The following is an 18,469-nucleotide window of genomic DNA, read 5'->3' on the forward strand; positions in this document are numbered from 1 at the left end:
TACAAGAAGCATATAAAACACCAAACAGACAGGACCAGAAAAGAAAATCTCCACAGCACATCATACTAAAAACACTAAACTTACAGGACAAAGAGATAATACTGAAAGCTGCAAAAGAAAAACAATGACTCACATATAAAGGAAAACCCATCAGAATTACATCTGACTTTTCAGTGCAAATTATGAAAGCCAGAAGAGCCTGGACCAAAGTACTTCCAGTTCTAAATGACCACAGATGCCAACCTAGATTACTTTACCGACCCAAAATGTCTATTATAGTCAAAGGGGAAGAAAAATCTTCCATGACACAAATAGGCTGAAAGAATTCATGTCCAGAAAACCAGCCCTTCAGAGAGTTCTTGAAGCAATAAAATGAGCTGAAGAAGGGAACGACTATACCTAAGGGGTTGCGGAAAGAAACTCAATGAAGGTATAACTGTGGAAATGCATAGCTATACCAAGAATGTGAACAGAAATAAAAATAACACATCTATCATTAATAACTTTAAATATCATGGACTGAACTCCCCAGTCAAAAGACACAGACTAGTTGAATGGATTAAGAAACAAAATCCATCTTTTTGTTGTCTGCAAGAAACTCATCTCACCTTCAAGGACATGCACTACCTTAAGGTCAAAGGATGGAAAAATTATACCAACCAATCAGTACTAAGAAAAAAGCAGGCATTACAATTCTAATATCAGATAAAACAAACTTTAACATAATCAGAAGAGATGAAGAGGGCCATTTCATTCTGACCGAAGAACAATACACCAAGAAGATACTACAATCATGAACACAAATTAACCAAACTCTGGTACAAACAACTTCACAAAAACAATTCCTAGAGGGAATTGGACTGCAGTAAACATACCTCAACATAATTAAAGTCATATACAATGAACCCACAGCCAACATCATTCTCAATGGAGAAAATCTGGAAGCATTCCCACTTAAATGAGGAACCTGGCAATGCTGTCCATAATCTCCACTCCTGTTAAACATAGTGCTTGCAACTCTTACAAGTGCAGTAAGACAAGAGAAAGAAATTAAAGGAGGAATACTTGGAAAAGAGATCAAATTATCCCTTTTTGCAGACAATATACTGCATCTAAGAGACGCCAAAAATTTCACCAGAAAACTAGAAATTATTAACACATTCAGTAAAGTGGCAGGTTACAAAATTAATCTACAAAAGTCTGTAGACTTTCTATATACCAATAACAAGCAATCAGAGAAAGAGCACATGGAAACACTCCCCTTCACAATAGCTGCAAAAAAATAATAAAATATCTCAGAATAAACCTGACCAAAGACATTAAAGAGATCTACAATGAGAATTTTAAATCCTTAGAGAAAGAGAATGAGGAAGACATCAGAAGATGGAAGGACCTCCCATGCTCCTGGATTGGAAGAATTAATATTGTGAAAATGACCATCCTACCAAAAGCCATTTACACATTCAATGCAATGCCAATCAAAATCCCCATGACATTTTTCACAGAATTGGAAAAACCATCCAAGATTCACATGGAAGCAAAAAAGACCTCGGATAGCCAAAGAAACCCTGAGCGCTAAGAGCAATGCTGGGGGGATTACTATACCAGATTTTAAACTGTATTACAGAGATATAGTCATAAAAACAACATGGTACTGGCACAAAAATTAACCCATAAATCAATGGAACAAAACTGAAGACCAGTACATGTAATTTCAGCCACCTGATATTTGACAAAGGTGTTAATAACACACAATGGAGGAAAGACATCATGTTCACCAAATGCTGCTGGCAAAACTGGATCTCCACCTGTAGAAGAATGAAATTAAACCCCTATTTTTCACCTTGCACAAAAGACAAGTCCAAATGGATCAAAGACCTCAATGTGAAGCCTGAAACTCTGAAACTGTCAGAAGAAAACACTGGCAATCACTACAAGATATAGGTGTAGGAAAGGATTTTCTAAACCGGACATCAATTGCTCAGGAAACAAGGTCAAGAATCAACAAATGGGACCTCATTAAAATGAAAAGCTTTTGTATATCAAAAGAGGCAACCAAGAAAGTGAAGAGAAAACCCACAGAATGGGAGAAAATCTTCACCAGCAACAAATCTGGCAGATGTTTATCAACCAGAATCTATAACAAACTCAAAAAACAAAAAAAATCAAGAAAGTAAGTAACCCAATTAAAAGATGAACTAAGGAGCTGAACAGAAGAGTTTTCAAAAGGAGAAATAAAGATGGCTAAGAAGCATCTTAAAAGATGTTCAACGTCACTAGTAATTAGGGAAATGCAAATTAAAATCATTTTAAAATTTCATCTCAGCCCAGTCAGACTGGCTAAGATCAAGAAAACGAATGACACCGAATGTTGGAGAGGATATGGGGAAAGGGGAACACTCATCCACTGCTGATGGGACTACAAACTTGTACAACCCCTACGTAAAGCAGTGTGGAGAACTCTTAAAAAAAAAAAACTACAAATAAACCTACCATTTGACCCAGTTATACCACTCTTTGGCATATACCCAAAGTACTCATCCTATTGCAGAAACACTTGTACATCCATATTTGTTGCTGCTCTTTTCACAATAGCTAAGAGATGGAAGCAACCTAAGTGTCCCTCAGTTGATGAGTAGATAATGAAAATGTGGTTCATTTATTTGATGGAGTTTTACTCAGCAATAAAGAAAGATGAAATCATGAAATCTGGAGGTAAATGGATGGAACTAGAAATTGTTATACTAAGTAAAGTAACAAAGACTCAGAAAAAATAAAAACCTATGTTCTCCCTCATATGTGAATCCTAGCAACAAATCCTGATAAGTGAGTATGTATCCAGACATAACTACAGGAACCAGGATAATGAAAAGGAACCAGGGAGGTAAAAGAAAAGAAAAAAATCTGAAAGAGAATAATAGTAGGAAACAGGTGTTAATAAAGGAGATATGGATAAAAATGGGGAGAGGGGAGGGAAGGGTATACAAGGAACCTAGGGGATAAAGGGAAGGAAGGAGCTCAAGAGGTGGGACCATAGGAGCAGGGTATTAAGGGAGAAATGGGAAAAATGGGGGCACTTTAAATGGGGAAACCATGGTGGAAGGGTTAGAAATGCGAGAGAAAATAATGCCTAGCTAGTTTTGAAAACCAGAGGGAACCATATTACTCCAACAATCTACTGACAAATTATACATACAGCTGGCTCAAGGAATATAATATATATCTAGGCAAGGTTTATCTTAGAACCTCGTTTGTTCATTGCCCAAGCTTTATCTACATGGCACGTGGTAATTAAAAGTACCAGCTGGTGGAACTATCCTTCTTGGATGTTTTAACAGCCATACTTTGAGGCCTGTACTAATTTGGTCAGAGGGACATGAAGGACAGTTTTTGCTCCTTGCCTTCCAAGGTCAACTAAGTTCCAGGGGACTATGAGCATCTCTCAAAATGTCCTGTAACTGTGGTGAGTCACCTGTCCTCTTGATCAAGGAGGCCATGTAGACCCCATCAAATAGACTTGAATCAGTGTCCAGTCTATAAAGAGCAGGGTCAACACAGAGGAAACATTTCCTCCATGCTTCCAAGTGAAGCCATCCACGTTCAAGCAGGACCTTTGACTTATCTTCATATAGGCGGAACTGGTCAAAGAAAGGAGCCAGGGGCTCCTCCCAAGCCAATGTGACGCCTGAGAACAGATCCTCAAACGACCTTACGGGTAAAAATAAATTTATCTGGGCCAACTGTATGGTCTTAAACACCCAAAAGGAAAGTATAGCCAAAGATTAAAGGGGTCAATATATTTTTTAAGAGTCCATGTGTATAGCTAAAGGCTAAGAGTCCATGTGTATAGCTAAAGACAGGAGATATCTTCCTTTGAGTTGTTGGCCAGGGTGGCCCAAGAGACCCCCAGAAGTAACCCAGCACAGAACTGTGAAAGTGAACAGCAGACCCCAATCTTATCTAATGGAATATTGGCAACTGATTGCTGCTAGATGAGGAAGAGCCGATCTTCCTAAAACAAGGAACTCTAGATAGGCTGACTAGATGCAGTGGATGGACAGCACTGGGAAACAGCTGGGGGCACCACCAACACAGTGGACAGTAACAGGGATGACAGAGTATATGGGCTCCAGTGTGGGGACTGGGGGGCCTATGGTAGGATGCCATTTGGGATGTTGGTATATAGATGAGTAAGATTGTTCAGAATGTTCTGTATGAAATACACACAAAAAAGCAACAAATTAAAACAAATTTATTTGAGGAAGAAGCATAAAAATCTGCTTAAAAACATTACTATTCAAATCTACCTGATGACTTTAGATCCAAACTCAGGTACCAAGGATCCGAGTGTAACCGACTGTGACTAGTAATAATCAGATACATAAAGATATAGAGACGCATGTGCAAACATCTAAGTGTTATTTGCATTTAAAATGAATTTTTCTGTAGAAAACAGTATATTTTAAAATGAAATGGAGATCTTTTTTAAAGGTTAAAACCTCATTCAACTTTATGTCTTTTAGGATTTATATTGAGTTCCACACTGTATAACTGTATTAATTCAACTGTGAACCTAAAAATTTACAGCTACCTTTGAAAGAGATGTATCTTTGGCTCTAGAATGTGTTACTGAATATATTAAAGCTGTAATGAAATGCTTCTTCTAAAAAAACAAACAAAAAAGATGGAGATCATCAATAAAATATTCAAAAAAAAGAAAGAAAATTTCTAAAGGAAATAAACAAACCAGCATCTAAGTTTTTCATACAAAAACAAAATGTTTTCAACACATAAAAAGAAAAGCCAAATGTGGAAATGAGTACACATAGCAGCGATTAGCATAGACAACTCTCTGCTACTACATGTCACTATGTGAGAAAATGAAAGTTATCAACACTGCCATAACAGAGAAGAGAAAATGAGACTATATTGCCCAAAACTGGAAAGCCATTGAGAAAGGACAAATGGGAGATCATGTCTTATTTTTATTTTGATGTTCATGCTGTTGATATTTACATTATATACTCTCAAAAAGCAAGATAATGTAAACACTCCTCCCAAATTACTCTATACTCAAATAGAAATTTCTAGTAAATTAATGTTAAAAATAGAAATTTCTGATAAAATTATTGTGAATAATATTCCTAATAAACACCCATGGGTGGCAGTACATGCCTTCTTTTAATCTCAGCACTTGGGCAATGGGGGCAGGAAGACCAGGAGTTTATGGTCATTAACATGCTGAGTTCAAGGGCAGCTAGGGCTATGTTGAGACTCTGGGCCAGAAAGAAAAAACAAAAACAAAAACAAAAAACAACACTAAACTATTCAAAGAAATATAAAAAGCTTTTAAATTATAAAATACTAAAGAATGTTTGGCTATGATTTTTAATGTAATACTAAAATGAACAATCTCCAACAAATGTTAACACATAGTTAAGACCATGGCTTATGAGAAATATGGAATTTTAAACAAATGGAGGCATATAATACAATCACAATGTTAGAATAACTCAAAAACTGAGAAACTATGAGCAATAATGTATGATAACAAAAGGTTTGAATAAACCACTTTAAAACTATTTCGGAAGAATATAATTAATGACAGAGAAAATGTTGACAATGTAACATTTAATTAAAATACTGAATACCACTGATCTATGGGTCTATTTTTATGCCAGTACCATGTTGTTTTTATGACTATAGCTCTGTAATATAGATTGAGATCTGGTATAGTAATCCCCCCAGCATTGTTCTTTGTGCTCAGGTTTGCTTTGGTTATCCAGGGTCTTTTGTGCTTCCATATGAATATTAGGATTTTTTTTTCTAATTCTGTGAAGTATGTTATGGGGATTTTGATTGGGACTGCATTGAATCTATACATTGCTTTTGGTAGGATGGTCATTTTCACAATATTAATTCTTCCAATCCAGGAGCATGGGAGGTCCTTCCTCTTCTGGTTTCTTCCTCAATGTCTTTCTTTAAAAATTTAAAATTTTCATTGTAGAGGTCTTTAATGTCTTTGGTCAGGTTTATTCCAAGATATTCTATTTTATAACTAAATTGACCCAAATGTGAGTACATGCAACTTCAGCGACCTGATATTTGACAAACGGGCCAAGAACATTCACTGGAGGAAAGAGAACATGTTCAGCAAATGGTGCTAGCAAAACTGGATCTCCACCTGTAGAAGAATGAAAGTAAACCCCTATCTTTCACCTTGTACAAAAGTCAACTCCAAATGGATCAAAGACCTCAATGTGAAGCCTCAAACTCTGAAATTCATAGAAAAAAACATTGGTAATTACCTATAAGACATAGGTGTAGGAAAGGATTTTCTAAACCAGACATCAATTGCTTAGGAAATAAGGTCAAAAATCAACAAATGGGACCTCATTAAAATAAAAGCTTCTGTACATCAAAAGAAGCAACCAAGGAAGTGAAGAGAAAAATCACAGAGTGGGAGAAAATCTTCACCAGTAACATCTGACAAAGGTTTAAGGCTTGTTGATGTTTGTGCTCACTCATTAAAGGAAAGCCAAGCAGGGTCACTCGACCCTTACCTGAGTATCCAGCCGCTCTTCCCAGCGAACTAGTTCAGCCTTGGAAGACAAAAGAAAAATGAGGAAGAACCCAATAGAGGGATGCTTTTGGAAGCCCTTGCCAAGAAACTCCAATGGACTCTCATATGAACATTTGAAAATTGCCCTGTTCTTCAAGGACTTTCTTCTCCCCTTAGAGACAAGAGTTACACAATTTGGTAGTCTTTTAGATAGACCCACTGAAGGGGTACTCCAATTGCCTCAGCCTGTGTCCCAGTTCAGCATGGAAAAAGCCAGAGCGGTCTGCATCCTGATTCCCTATCAGTAATTTGGGTAACCCCTTAAGAGGATGGCATGATAAGAAGAGGAGGTAGGAATTGGCTAGGCAGTTAGGGTAAAAAGACCCCGAAGAAATGTAGCCAGTTTCTTGGCTAAAAGTCAAAATATCCTTGGGCCTGTTAGCAACATACTCTGTTCCAAAGGCCAAAAACGTCAAAAGTATTTGGGAGCTTGTACCTAATACTTATAAGATTTTAGGGTTACCTCTTCAGAGGGGGGAATGTTGGAGGGGAAGGGGAGTGGGCATGGATTTGATCAAAACACCTTCTATGCATGTATGAAATTCTCAATAAAGTTTTTGTAAATTTTTTTTTTAAGCAATATATAAAGAACTCAAAAAGCAAAGAATCAAGAAAGCAAGCAGCCCAATTAAATGATAGGCTAAGGATCTGAAAAGAGTTCTCAAAAGAAGAAATAAAGATGGCTAAGAAACTTCTTAAACAGTGCTCAACATCCGTAGTAATTAGGGAAATACAAATTAAAACCACTTTAGATTTCATCTTACCCCAGTCAGACTGGCTAAGATCAAGACAACAAAAAAATGGCTCATCCACTGCTGGTGGGACTGCAAACTTGTGCAATCCCTATGGAAAGCAGTGTGGAGAACTCTTAAAAAACTAAAAAACGAACTTACCATTTGACCCAGTCATACCACTCCTTGGCATATACCCAAAAGACTCATCCTACTGCAGAGACATTTATACATCCATGTTTCTTGCTGCTCTTTTCACGATAGCTACAAGCTGGGACCCTGCTCATATGATTCTAAAGCAATGGTGTCAGCATACACAAGTCTTATGCAAAACCTCAGGCAGACAAAAACCCAGCATAAAACTGGGAAAATGAACAGCAGACCCCAATCTTATCTGAAGAAATAATGGCAACTGATTGCTGCTAGGTGAAGAAGAGCTGATCTTCCTAAAACAAGGGATTCTAGATAGGCTGAATAGACCGTAGTGGAAGGACTTGTACTGGGGAACGTCTTGGGGACAGTGACTTGATACAGTGGGCCTTAACAGGGATGACAGAGTATATGGGCTGGAAGGGGGGAGGGTATGGGAGGGTACCAGTGGAGATGGAGGGGTATAAAGATGATTAAGATTGATTGAGATGTTCTGTATGAAAAAAACAAAAAAATCAATTAAAAACTTAAAAATAAAAAAGATAAAATGCTGAATACAAGCCAGGCATGGTGGTACACACCTTTAATTCTAGCACTTAGGAGGCAAAGGCAGGCAGATCTTTGTGAGATCGAGGCCAGCCTGGTCTACATAGTTGAGTTCTAGACCAGTAGGGGCTGCAGGGAGACCCTGTCTCTAAAAGGCATATAAACATAAATACATACACACACACACACACACACACACACACACACACACACACACACACTGAATACAAAACAGTATGACTATTGGCCTCACTTTTTAAATAAAGACATGACTATGTGTCAATAAACATCACTGCACTATAAAAAAAGACTGGTATAAAACAGTGTGGAAGTTGATTATCTCTGGGTAGTACGTTCTCTGGAGTTTCATTTTCTTCTGAACACCACTACATTTTCCCAAATTCTGTAAAGTGAGTTTTGAAAGTGCGACATACACACAAGAATATCCAAAGCAGAAAGTGGAAGGAAGAGTGGAAATTTAAAAATAAAGCTGCCATCTGTCCTACTACTTTGAGTTAGCTTTAGTTACAAAACTTTATTCATTTTAAAATTCTGAATGACACTAAAGGAGAGTTTATTTTATCTACCACATGGAAGTATAGATTTTTAAGATACTGAAGCATTGCTCCAGATGTATACTTTTAATTAAAAATTTTAAATTGTTCTTTAAAATATTAAGAGTACTAGTTTATGTGCATAAATAAATGTAGTTAGTAAAAATACCATTTAAATACAGCACTATTCAAAATTTTTATTATCATATAAGGCATAAATATCCCTTAATATTTTACTCTTTTACAGGCCACAAAAAATACAAATACAATTACATTTACTTAACTGTTTTTTCTATTCTTAAAACATTTTGCTCTGTTGAAAGGAAAACAAAACATATTTTTACTTATATTGATGACACTTTCAATGACTTCCAATTAAGGAAAGTTTTTTACAAGATATACAAAGGGTGAAAGGTCAACAAACATATCTAAGAAATGTCACATTCAGTCTACCGCCACACCACCTGGAACCCACTCAATCTCGTCTGAATCACAGAAGCCAAGCAGGGTCAAGCCTGGTTACTCCCTGGATGGTTACAAATGTCAAATTCAATTATTATGTTAAAACCTAAAATCACAAGGAACAAAGAATGTAAAAGAGATTACATCAAGAATATTCCTATCACTAGTCATGGAAACCCACATAACTACTGACATTTTAGTCAGAATACACAGGCTATTTTATTAAAAGGATCATTTGAAAATTGGATGGAAGATTTCAAAACTCTTTCAAAGTGTTTATAACTCTTCCAGATATTACACTACCCAATCTTTCTATTATTGCATTAAGTAAATGACTAAAGCTTTTATCTCACCCAAGTGGTATAATGCCAGGGTATACTATCTCCCATTTCCTGGATACATAATGACAACTGGCAACAACCTCTTCAACTCTTAAGAGCTTTAATTTTTAGAATGGTCCCTTTAAAAAGCGTTATCATATTCATGTTTTAACAACTTAAGGAAATTATCTCAAGAGGATGATACAGACTCTCAGTTGTTTTTTTATCTTTATAACAAAATGACTGAGACCACTAAGATTTTGTAACTTGTCACATGTTGCTCCTCAACCTATAATGTAAGGGTTTTATAAAGTTAGAAAATAGGGCTGGAGAGATGGCTCAACGATTAAGAGCACTGCCTGCTTTTGCGGAGGACCCAGGTTCGATTCCCAGCACCCAAATGGCAGGTTCAAACTGTCCTTAACTCCAGTTCCAGGGGAATCCGAAGCCCTCTTCTGACTTCTGCAGCACTGTACAACATGGGTGCACTCACATACATGCAGGCAATACATTTATACACACAAAATAAAAAATAAATATTTAAAATATGTTAGAAAATAATTTTTATATAAAAACTTGTTATTATCAGAAGTTTCCATTTTTCAATGCTAATATTACATTTATATAATTATCCTCCACAGATATAATTCCTGAGTATAATGCTTGACTCTAGACCAAATGCCAGACAAACAACCTTTAGTTTTTTACAATTAAAGTACCAAATACAAAAGCCTTCAATGAGGCTATACTTTAGATTTCTCCTGCCAAAACATTATGGCATTTCATAAAAACTATCTCAGGAGAAAAGCAGCAGAGAAAGTCAATCAGCAAAAAGCTGGTCCTTTGAAAATGCCAATAAAATTGACAAGCCTGCACCAAGAATGGGCATCAGAGCAGGACTTTCCTTCTGTGAGGGAAACAGGTACAGGAGCAACAAAAATAGTACCCAATGCCTAGCAGGTGTTCAGTGAACACAACAATGGAAAGCTGAATCCTTTGTGGTTCACCAGGTAAGATTCTAGACAAAGAATAAGGGTAACGAGGTAGATTATTATTAGCAGAAAATGAAATTGAGGGTATCACCACAGACCTTACAACAGCAAAAAGGCAATAAAAGAATTTGACAAACAACTCATTTGACAACCTAGAAGAGATGGACCAGCTAGTAAAAAGCATAAGCTACTACAACCCACTCAACATGAAACGTATCACCTTAACAGTCCTGAAACTACTAAAGAAACTAAATTTCTAGTTTAAAGATGGTCGACAAAAGAAAATCGCTAAGTATAGACGGTTTCACGGGAAAATTCCAGCACACATTTCAAAGTTAACACCAGTTCTACATAAGGACTTTCAGAAGACAAAAGGAAGGAAGCTGTCCTATGTTGTACCAGGTCAGTACCATGGATCCAAAAGTAGATACAATACGGAGGAAGTTAAGTATAGACATAAATGTAAATAAAGATACATATAAATGTAAAAACATTTTCTTTTTCTTTTTTGCGGAGTTAGGATCAAACCCAGAGCCACCACTGACCTACAGTCCCAACATAAAATGAAAAGAAAATTTTTTTTCCATTTGCTTTCTTTGCTTTCTAAGATAGGATTTGGATTTGTATAGTCCAAATGGCCTGGAACTCACTGCTAGCCAAGGCTGGCCTCAAATTTGCAAGCCTTAGCTTCCTGTGCACTGGAATAGCATGGATGTACCACTAAGCATCACCACTATGCTCAGCCTAAAATGAAAAATTCTTTAACAAAATATTAACAATTACATATAAGCAGCACGAGAGGTTTATTCTATAAACAAAAATATTTCAACACCTAAAAAATAAACCAATGGAGCATGCCATATTAACATGCTAAATAAAGAAGGAAACCCAGGAGACTGGAGAGATGGCTCAGCAGTTAGGAACACTGCTCTTAAAGAGGACCCAGGTTAACTTCCCACCACCTACATACAACCTACAGGCTGACTACGATCTGTTAACTCCAGTTTCAGGGGATATGACTCCTTTTTCTGGGCTCCCTGGGCACTGCATATACATGGTACACTTACATATGTGCAGGCAAAACATTCACACACATAAAATAAATAAAATTTTTTTAAAAAGAAAACATGATTTGATGGACTTATTGGTGCAAAGATAATATCTATAGTTGAAGTCAATTTGGATAAAATCAACAATAGCCATTACATTTTAGGCTTGTCTATACATGGATAGCTATTTTACCAACCAAAGTTTAATGTATTACAAATTTTGCATAATAAATATCTGAATTTCAAAAACTACAGATAAAAATTTTAAGTTAGTATTTTTTGTTCTTGCAATTAAATTTCTCCCCTACAGTTAAGATGCCTGCTACATGTTCTCATTTGGGAAGGAAAATTCTCTTACCATAATTAAACTGACTGTTGGACTTCTCACAGTTAATGATGTTAAACCTATAAGCAACACCTGGCCTCATTCCACTGACTTCAAAGTAAAACCACTGATGATAATGGTTGCTGTTTATATCTGAATTCAGAATAAGATCGTATTCATTTCTAAAACAGAAGATAAAGACAACTGATGAAAATTAGGAAACTATCTGTGCACATTCAAAATAAGAACATTTAAATTGGCTTACTTTCTAATTTGAATTACTTTGCGCAGATTTCCGGATTCAAATTTTGAGTTAAACTTCAAAATATCTCCTTCTTCTGGAGTAGTGTAACTAAATAAATATTTTAGAACAAGTACATTAAAATACATCACATTTCAACAGATAATCAAGAAAAAGTATAGATAAAAATATACTCTCATTATTTTTAAAACAAAGAATACAGCAAAAACGGCAAAGTAAAAAATTTTCTTGTAATTATACACAAAGTATGATTATGAGACTGTCTCTATTTTTACACTAATAATAAAGCCTTTGCCTTGTCAAGTGGTATTTCTAAAATACTGGTTTCACATAGGAAAAAGGGAGATTTATTTCTAAACCTGCATATGATCAGTAATAAGAAGTAATAATTTCAATAAACCATGAAGTTCATGGGTCAAAGTATTCTTTTCAGTTTAGAAGCCACATTGTTTTGCACTTAGCCAACACAGAAGGTTTAGGGTGTTTTCTCTAGTGCTCACTGAGCATTTAAGTGCTGGCACTGCTTTTAGACTGCTTGGTTTCCTGAAAGACTCAAAATTCTTGCTCTTCTAAAGATAAAATTCTAGTAGAAGAATTAATAAAATATCAAGGAGCACAATGATTTTGTCAAAAATCTTTTCAGTTAGAAATAATCTGGGGATCTGGAGAGATGGCTCAGCAGTTAAAAGCACTGGCTGCTCTTTCAGAAGACCTGGGTTCAGTTCTCAGCACTCAAATGGTGGCTACCAACTGTCCATAACTCCAGTTCCAGGGAATCTGACACTCTTCTGACCTCTACAGGTACTGCACATCACTGGTGCACATACATGCATGCAGGCAAACACTCATATACATAAAATAAAAATAAATATTTTTTTAAAAAGAAAAGAAATAATCTGGGCATGCCCACCCTCAAGAGATTCTCAAGCTTCTCTCTTTCCACATCTGACGTGGAAGTATAAACACACAATAACTACAAAATGTTTAATAAAGTAGATGCTTTTTTTCCCCCTTGTATAAGACTTTAACATCGGGGCTGGAGAGATGGCTCAGCGGTTAAGAACACTGACTGTTCTTACAAAAGGTGCCGGTTCAAATCCTAGCACCCACAGGGCAGCTAACAACTGTCTCCAGTTCCAGGGAATCCAATGGCCTCTTCTGTCCTCCACGGGCATTGGATGACATTAGGTGTACTTACCTACATGCCAGCATAACACTCATACATATAAAATAAAAATAATAAATAAAACATTTTTAAAAAAAGAGTATCTTAAAGTCAGGAATGGTGGTGCATGTCTATAATCCCAACACATGGGAAACTAAGTCAGGACTATCATATGAAGGCCAGCCTGGGCTACATGTGAGTTCTAGACCAGCATAAGCTACAGTGTAAGACCCTGTCAAAAACAATAACAAAGAGTATTTTTAATTCAGTCATTATCTTAGCCATAGCTTTTACTCATCTCTCTACCTCCCAACAAAAAAAAATATTGACTGTTTATTGCCTCCAAGCATGATAGGCAAAATGTGAAACTTCCTAAAAGTATTAAAATGAAAAGAGATACACAGAGGGCTAACTGAAGTTGTCATTTGATTATTTGTAATTTTTACTTATTCACTATAGTTAAATCCTTAAATGTCTTATCAATGGTAATCTGAAAGTAGTAAATGATCCACCAAAAGCCACAAGTAAATTATGTTCTAGGCCAGGCAGGAAGCTTCAAGTGAATGAAGTGGTAAATCAGTAAGACACAAGAGGAAGAAGAGACCTGTAGTGAAATAGCAAGCACATGCTCCTGAAGGTGCTGGGAAATTTTGTCCGAAAAAATAAAGGCTCAGTACTACAGGACAAGACAGTATTTTTTTTTTTTTTTTTTTTTTTTGGGAATTTCCAATTCTTTTAAGTGGAGGTGTTTTTATTTTTCCAAAAAACACAGGATTAGCTTACAATTTTTAAATTTCACATAAAAGCAAATAAAAGCTATTTTTCAATTTAAGTAAATAAACATGATTTACCATAGCCATCACAACCTGCTGAAGGGTGAAAACAGCAATGACAAAGGGAGGTGGAAATTAACTATCATTATTTACCTTTTAGAAGTAACATGAAGGTTTTATTTTAAAAAGTAAAACATAAAAGGCTTTAAAGAAAGATCAGACTTACTTTGGGTTATCTAAGTCATATACCACTCGATCTATGATATCACTCTGATGTATCAGTCTCTCAATATCTTGGGCAATTTTTGTCCTGAAATCAAGAAATACAAATTTGAGTAAATTCATTACTAAATGCCAATGATGCCAGTGTGCAGCCTTCTCTAAAATAAGCTTGGAATGAAAGGTATAAAATAATAACTATGTAAACTAACCATTTCTTATACTGCATATAAAAAAGAACATAAAACAAGCAAAACAGAAAAGCATTTATTGGAACTTGAGTTTTGAAAAATAATCACAATAAACCTCAAAAAAAAAGCAGAAGGAGAGGGAAGGAGGGTGGCCTCTAAGGTCCAGTAGGCCTTTCTACATAGAAATGGTATACTAATCCTTAAGCACTCTGTATATATAATAGCAGCATTACTGGAGAAAGAGATGATATACAGTAAGATTTTAAAACCCATTTATCTAGGAATATGGGGGAAAAAAAGCCAACTGGGTGGTGTGCAAGTGTGTTCCTCCTCCTGCATACTGGGTGGGGTAAGGCAGATGGGAGGAAACACTAGGTGATACTAATGCATAACTGGAATAGGCGATTTGAACGCTCAGGCCAGATGCCACAAAGTTCTGACAGTGTTGATACATAGTTATCTCCACTTGTTCTTTTAAAAAGATTTTTATTTGGGAAGATTGGGAGGGGCTGGAGAGATGGCTCAGCGGTCAAGAACACTGGCAGTTTTTACAGAAAATTAAGGTTCCAATCCCAGCACACACATGGCACCTAGTTAGCAACCTTCCATAACTCCAACTCCACGGAATCTAACACCCTCTTCTGGCCTTTGCCTGCACTGCATGACACAGGTTCACTTACATACATAACACTCATACACATAAAAAGAGTAATAAGCTCTCTTCGACCAGCAGGCTTCTCTCTCTGACCAGCAGGCTTCTCTCTCCAGGGTAAGTCAATTGGGCCCTCCGTGCCTTGACTCCCCCAGCCTCACTCACCCTCCCATCTCCGCTGGTCTCTCCACCTAGACTGGGTGCTGTCCCATTCCTTGTCTTACACCCCAGACACCTGGTGAACCACCACTGCTTTTTCCTAATCCTTTGCATCCAGAGCAACTCACTTCCTTCCCAGGTCCCCAGGAGCATTGCTTCAGGGCTTGGCCCCGCCCTCACCTCCTTCTGCTTCCCTGGGCCTCTTGGACCCACAGACCTCTCTGCAAATCACAGGCCACTCTCTCCAGGGTAAGTCAATCTTGCCCTCCCTGCATTGATTCTCCCAGCCTCACTCACCCTCCCATCTCCCCTGCCAGTCTCTCCTCCTAGCCTGGGTCCTGTCCCATTCCTTGTCTTGGCAGGCCAAACATCTTGAAAACCGCCATTGCTTCCAGATCCTGTGTAACCAGACCAACACCTTTCCTTCTCCGGTAACCAGGGGCGCTTTGGGCCTGGCCCCATCCTCACCTTCCTCTGCCTCCCTGGGTCTGAACAACCCACCAGCCTTTTTCCTAGACACCTGGGCTGACTTTTCCTCTTCCTGGTCCTTTGCATCCAGACCAACCCAGGTCCTCAGTGCAGTCCCCAGGGGCCCTTCTGGGCCACCTCCCGCACACATGTAGAGATGCATCTCTGGGTGGAACAGCCACCTGCTACCCTAGACCAGCATCTTTCTTGGGCCTGGCTCCCAGGTAAGTCCAACCCCCAAATTCCAGAGGCCAAAATCAATCCTAGAGGGTCCAGACCTCAGGAGAAAGCCTGAGAGCATCTGATCCTCATCTGAAATGGGCCTCTGTGGGAACTCCTAAAAACAAAAGCAATCTGGCCACTCCAATATAAAATTGAAAGAGAGAACTGGAAGCTTAAAGAAACCAGGCTTTCATGCTGAAAAAGTAAACCACAAAGACACATAAAGTTCACAAAAAAAGCAGACCTAAACTTGAAGGCTTGAGGCTCACACAAGAATCAGAAACTGCAAAAGAAATTCACATGTCAACATCACAGAAAAAAATTATAACATGAAAAACCAAAATAACATATCCCCACCAAATACCAATAGTCCTCTGGAGGAGTACAATGAGAACCCCCTAGAGATAATGCAGGACATGGAACTCAAAAGAATAATTATAAACATGATAAAAGAATTGAATGAACTTAACACAAAAAGAAATCAAAGAACTGAAGGAAGATAGGGATAAACTTCTGAATGAATTCAGAAACAAATTAGAAATACTGAAGAATACTAAGGCTGAAATGAAGAAGGAAGTAAAACACTCAGTAAGCCAATTATAAACGACAGGAGAAAGCCTCACCAATAGGATGAATGAAATGGAAAACAGAGTATCAAGACTGGAAGATAAAGTGGATGAACTAGACCACTCAAGCAAAGATTATGAAAAATTTAAGAAATCACAAGAATGGAATATGCAGGAATTGTGTGACACCATAAAAATACCAAACTTACGAATCATAGGCATACAAGAAGTGTTGGACCCCCAGACTGGGGTACCCAACGTTCACGGGAGGTCGTACCCCAATAACTCAGTCCTCAAATCAGGAGATGCAACAAGTATAAGGATTTATTGGCGTTTTGCAAAATGGACTCCCACCTCACTTGGAGGACAGAAGTCCAGAGCCCACCCAGTTCACAGGTTTCTTTTAAAGACAAGCGGCGGCTATGTGCCAAGCAGAAAAGCGGCGGCTATGTGCCAAGCAGAGGTAGGGGGAATTTCTGGGATGATTTCCAGCTTGGGCAGAGGAGCATGAAAAAGGTCAGCTCAGCTTGTTCTTAGTATTCAGAATTATTTTTCATTTTTACTTCCTTGTACAGTTTTTCTCAGGCCTGGGGGATTTTAGTTTAAATTCATTATTCTGGGGGCTTTGGATCCATCATTTCCCCCCTTTTCTTATAGTAAGATTTTAATCCTAAAATCTATAGATCTTCTGTTCTTCTGGAAGTATGGTATTGCTGAGTAAGAACCAGAGCCTGAGTTACTGACAATCGGTCTCTGATAAATTGTAGCAGCCTATTGAGGATGCATGGTACGTTGTGTCTTCTCACGTACACCTGATCTCCAATTTGGTAGGAGTGAGACGTTTGTGGACTCCCAGGCCGGTAGACAGCAGCCAGAGGCTTCTAAACCTGGTTCTGGATAATCTGAAGGGCTTGAAGTCTTGTTTTTAGGCTGGGATTGTCAAAAGAAGAGGGCAAGGGGGATAAAGTTACATTGAGGACAGGAGGTGGTCCTCCAAAAAGGATTTTATAGGGGGTTAAGCCATGTATAGCAGGAGTATTTCTAGCCCGAAATAGAGCTAGAGGTAGGAGCTGCACCCAGTCTTTAGTGCCAGTCTCTAGAGCTAATTTAGTTAAGGTCTCTTTAATGGTTCTATTCATCCTTTCTATTTTAATAGTAAAAAGGAGGCCATCATCTACCTGTTCTTTATATAGTCTAATTCTCCAAGAATACCCCCTGTCCCAATCTGCAGCCTTTTTTCCTGCTGCTGTAAATTCTACCCGGAGGGGGTTGCACCATTTACCTTGACAGGCCTGTTTATGAGTCATTTTTTACTCTTTTAAATTTTCCCTGTAGACGACTGTTCCCATGAGTATAATTTGCTTTTACAGTGATATAATCCCATGATGAGGACGGGGACCACCAGTTGTCCCCGGCTGTTTTACATCCCCAGTTTTTGCAGTAAAAGTAGGCCCTCCCTCTACATTGGGGGATGAGCCATTTAGCCCGGTGGTCACCTGGGCAAACATAGAAAGTCAGGGTACACAACATGTCACGGTGCTCATGAGGGCCACATCCCCCCCACGGGTCAAGTCCCAGTCTTCTGGGGGGACTTTTTTTATCTGGTGCCACCTCAGTATTCCAGTTTCCCTCTAAGTCCCAGGGTTCTGGTGCTCCTAAAGCTAATTTACATAAATCTGGATACAGTATAGGCCACCAAGTTCCCTTGGGGGCCATTTTGTGGGTTTCAAACACGACAATCTCCATTTGATTAATTACCCGCCAGGTAGTCAGCATAGGGAGATGGGGGCTTCCTTGACTGGGGACAAGCCTACAAACAAGAAGAATTATTAAGTATCTCTGGAGAGTCTTATTTTTAGAGGATTGGATGTCTTGTGGAGATGCCATTTTTCCACGTCGTCCTGGGCCGGAGCTCTCTTGGCGTGAGAAATGTGGATCTAAGCCGAGATCCCATCTACTTTAAGGGCTGTGGGTGTAGTCAGAAGAACTGTGTAGGGTCCTTTCCACCGTGGTTCAAGAGTCTTCACGTTGTGTCTTCTCA

At 38.1% G+C, this 18,469-nt stretch overlaps 1 protein-coding gene across 4 annotated transcripts in view; it reads right to left on the reverse strand.

Annotated features, from left to right (window-relative positions):
* The window catches only part of Agtpbp1 (ATP/GTP binding protein 1), a 260,016-nt gene that overhangs the window by 103,001 nt on the left and 138,546 nt on the right, over positions 1–18,469 (reverse strand). For all 4 annotated transcript variants that reach the window (XM_017799596.1, XM_017799595.1, XM_029566327.1 and 1 more), the window contains 3 exons: positions 14,178–14,261; positions 12,017–12,103; positions 11,785–11,933 (listed from right to left, as the gene is read on the reverse strand). In XM_017799596.1, coding sequence (XP_017655085.1) covers positions 11,785–11,933; positions 12,017–12,103; positions 14,178–14,261 — 320 coding nt within the window. The remainder of the gene's footprint in view (positions 1–11,784; positions 11,934–12,016; positions 12,104–14,177; positions 14,262–18,469) is intronic.

This window comes from Nannospalax galili, unplaced genomic scaffold, assembly GCF_000622305.1.
Source record: "Nannospalax galili isolate Female #2095 unplaced genomic scaffold, S.galili_v1.0 scaffold1819, whole genome shotgun sequence".
Lineage (NCBI taxonomy): Eukaryota > Metazoa > Chordata > Mammalia > Rodentia > Spalacidae > Nannospalax > Nannospalax galili.